At 44.6% G+C, this 2222-nt stretch overlaps 2 protein-coding genes across 2 annotated transcripts; one reads left to right on the top strand and one right to left on the bottom strand.

The window, feature by feature from the left end:
- Window positions 1-636: 636 nt before the first annotated feature.
- Window positions 637-873, top strand: RB195_008485 (uncharacterized protein; the record flags this gene model as incomplete). The annotated part of the gene is made up of 1 exon (XM_064195014.1): window positions 637-873. One exon carries the CDS (start codon window positions 637-639, stop codon window positions 871-873), a length of 237 nt encoding a protein of 78 aa, XP_064046159.1.
- A 72-nt stretch (window positions 874-945) lies between these two features.
- On the bottom strand, window positions 946-1263 carry RB195_008486 (uncharacterized protein; the record flags this gene model as incomplete). Its single annotated transcript, XM_064195015.1, has 1 exon — window positions 946-1263. One exon carries the CDS (start codon window positions 1261-1263, stop codon window positions 946-948), a length of 318 nt encoding a protein of 105 aa, XP_064046160.1.
- Window positions 1264-2222: the final 959 nt, after the last annotated feature.

Genomic DNA, 2222 nt, shown 5'->3' on the forward strand with positions numbered 1-2222 from the left:
TGCCAACCGATCGACCGTAGAGAACAAAACGTGTTGGGCGCAACTCGTCCGCACGCGCTTATCTCGTCCGAATCTCAGGAAACTTGGAAATATCCTAAAGTGATGCATAAAAAACGAAATTTAAATTTAAAATTAGGATTTTAGAGGTGTTAAATATGTTATACCAGAATCAAAATCTCTTAAGGATTTCACTCCTACAAAATTTACAGGAAAAAAAAACTTGAATACTTTTATTTCTGTTCCAAAAACAAAATCCGCAAAAAAAAATTGACCATGAATGCCCTTAAAAAGCTGTAATAAATTTTCTTTTAAGGTAACTTTCTATAAAACCCCTATCCGATCACGAGGGGATCTAATATTCCGAAAATTTCATCTTCCTTAACCCTTTAATATAAATTAAGTTATATCTTCTCTATTATCTCCTTAACGAAGCCGAAATTCTTTCCCGAATTTAGCTCATTTCTTTAACAGAATTGTCGCGGATTCCACGCGACTCTTTTAGCAACATCTAAAGGGCGCGTGCCGCGGAAGCGACAAAGGTCTCGCAGCTCTCCTCCGTTTGGCGCGCTTTTCGCTCCACCCACTTTCGTTGCTATAAAAGGAGCCATTTCGTATTTCGAAATTCATTCTATCAACATGTCACCTGACAACCGGGAATCGGAACGGACTCGAGGAGCGGATGCGATCGATATCGAATATCAGCGCCACTTTCGAGCAACAACATCTGCCAAAGAGGAGGAGGAAGTAACCGGCGTCCCCGAAGCTGTTCAGCGGAGTGGAGCACATGCTCCCGCGACCAGAACTCCGCTCATACGTCGGGGATTTGTACTTGCCGGGCCTGTAGTGAGTGGCTGGTTAGACTCCGCCCTTTAGTATTGTAGTTGTGTGCGTATGTGTAGCGTGGGATGGAGACTGCAAGTACTCAGTGTGCTGGAGTGCAATGGACTACACAGGAGCCACAAAGGAGTAGCTAGGCAAACGTACGTGCACAGTAAGTGTACGTACGTGTATTGCCAATGGATCAAAGAGCCCAAGCCGCAGGGCGGCAGCCAGCGGTACTGCACAAGTGCCAGGGACTAGTGTAAGGCCGGTGTGGGGCCAGAGTAAGGGTAAAGTGCAGGGAAGTACGGCGGTAGCCTTGGGGCCTCCCAAAGTAGTGCCCCGCGAGGCAAGGAGTGAACCATCGAGATCGAAGGCAAGCCTAGTGGCTACCATGTCCTCGTGCGGATCATCTTCAGCCCCGACTGTCCGCACACATCGCATTCCCCGGGGGTGTTAGGGTCCTGGTGCCAGTTTCCCACGGGACCCGCACATCAATGAGTCTCCGAAACTGGACCTGGGAACCTAGCATCTAGCACCACAAGAATCGATTTTAAAAAACTAAAAACATGAACTGAAGTGGGTTTTTGCCTTTAAATGTATGTGAAATTAATATGTTCTGTGGTGGGCGGACGGTTAATGCGTATTCCTACTTTTTTCTTTTCTTTTCTAAATAAAACCCAATTGAGAAAGTACAAACACAAACAGTATTAGGTTGCAAATTCACTTCTGCGGACGCGTGGTATGGGTTTCCGACAAACGAGTCAATATGAAATATGATCCTCGACCCGTTTTTACTAACTGAGTGGGCCCCATGAAAACAATAGGTCAAAATAGTGTGCGCACTCCGCTAAGCGCTGAATGAAAAAGGACAATCGGACAGATTTAAGAGCTAGACATTCGCCTGGTAGATTGGCGTTTTCGGCTCCCTCCGTGTGTCCGAATGTGCATGTCTCTTTAAATAAAAGGTGAGCTTACCGTTTCTTTGCACTCTACGTACGTACGTATCCTACCAGTAATTAATTAATTACTAATTATTAATTATTTGCTATCCTATCATATAGAAGCTCAGAAACTACATCTTTGCAGGTGTGGAGCATTGTAGATTATAGCAGATTTTATCCGTACAGTGTATTCTTGCTGCTTACGGGCAAGTCGTGATAGGACCAACTGAGCGAAAAGCATTTACGACATTGCTACGACCAATAGGAGCCACAGCTGTTTCTTGCTTCACTCCACTGCCTGGGTGTCAAAATTGATAATTTATTTATCTATCTACGCAATACAACCAAAATCCATGCGCAACCGTGCGATATATCCAAAAATTATGGAATCAGAACTTTTTGATCGGCTTAAAAGCGGAAGAAAGGAGAAGAAGAACGAAAGAGGACAAGTGCACCTTT

Source organism: Necator americanus, chromosome III (genome assembly GCF_031761385.1).
Source record: "Necator americanus strain Aroian chromosome III, whole genome shotgun sequence".
Taxonomy (NCBI): domain Eukaryota; kingdom Metazoa; phylum Nematoda; class Chromadorea; order Rhabditida; family Ancylostomatidae; genus Necator; species Necator americanus.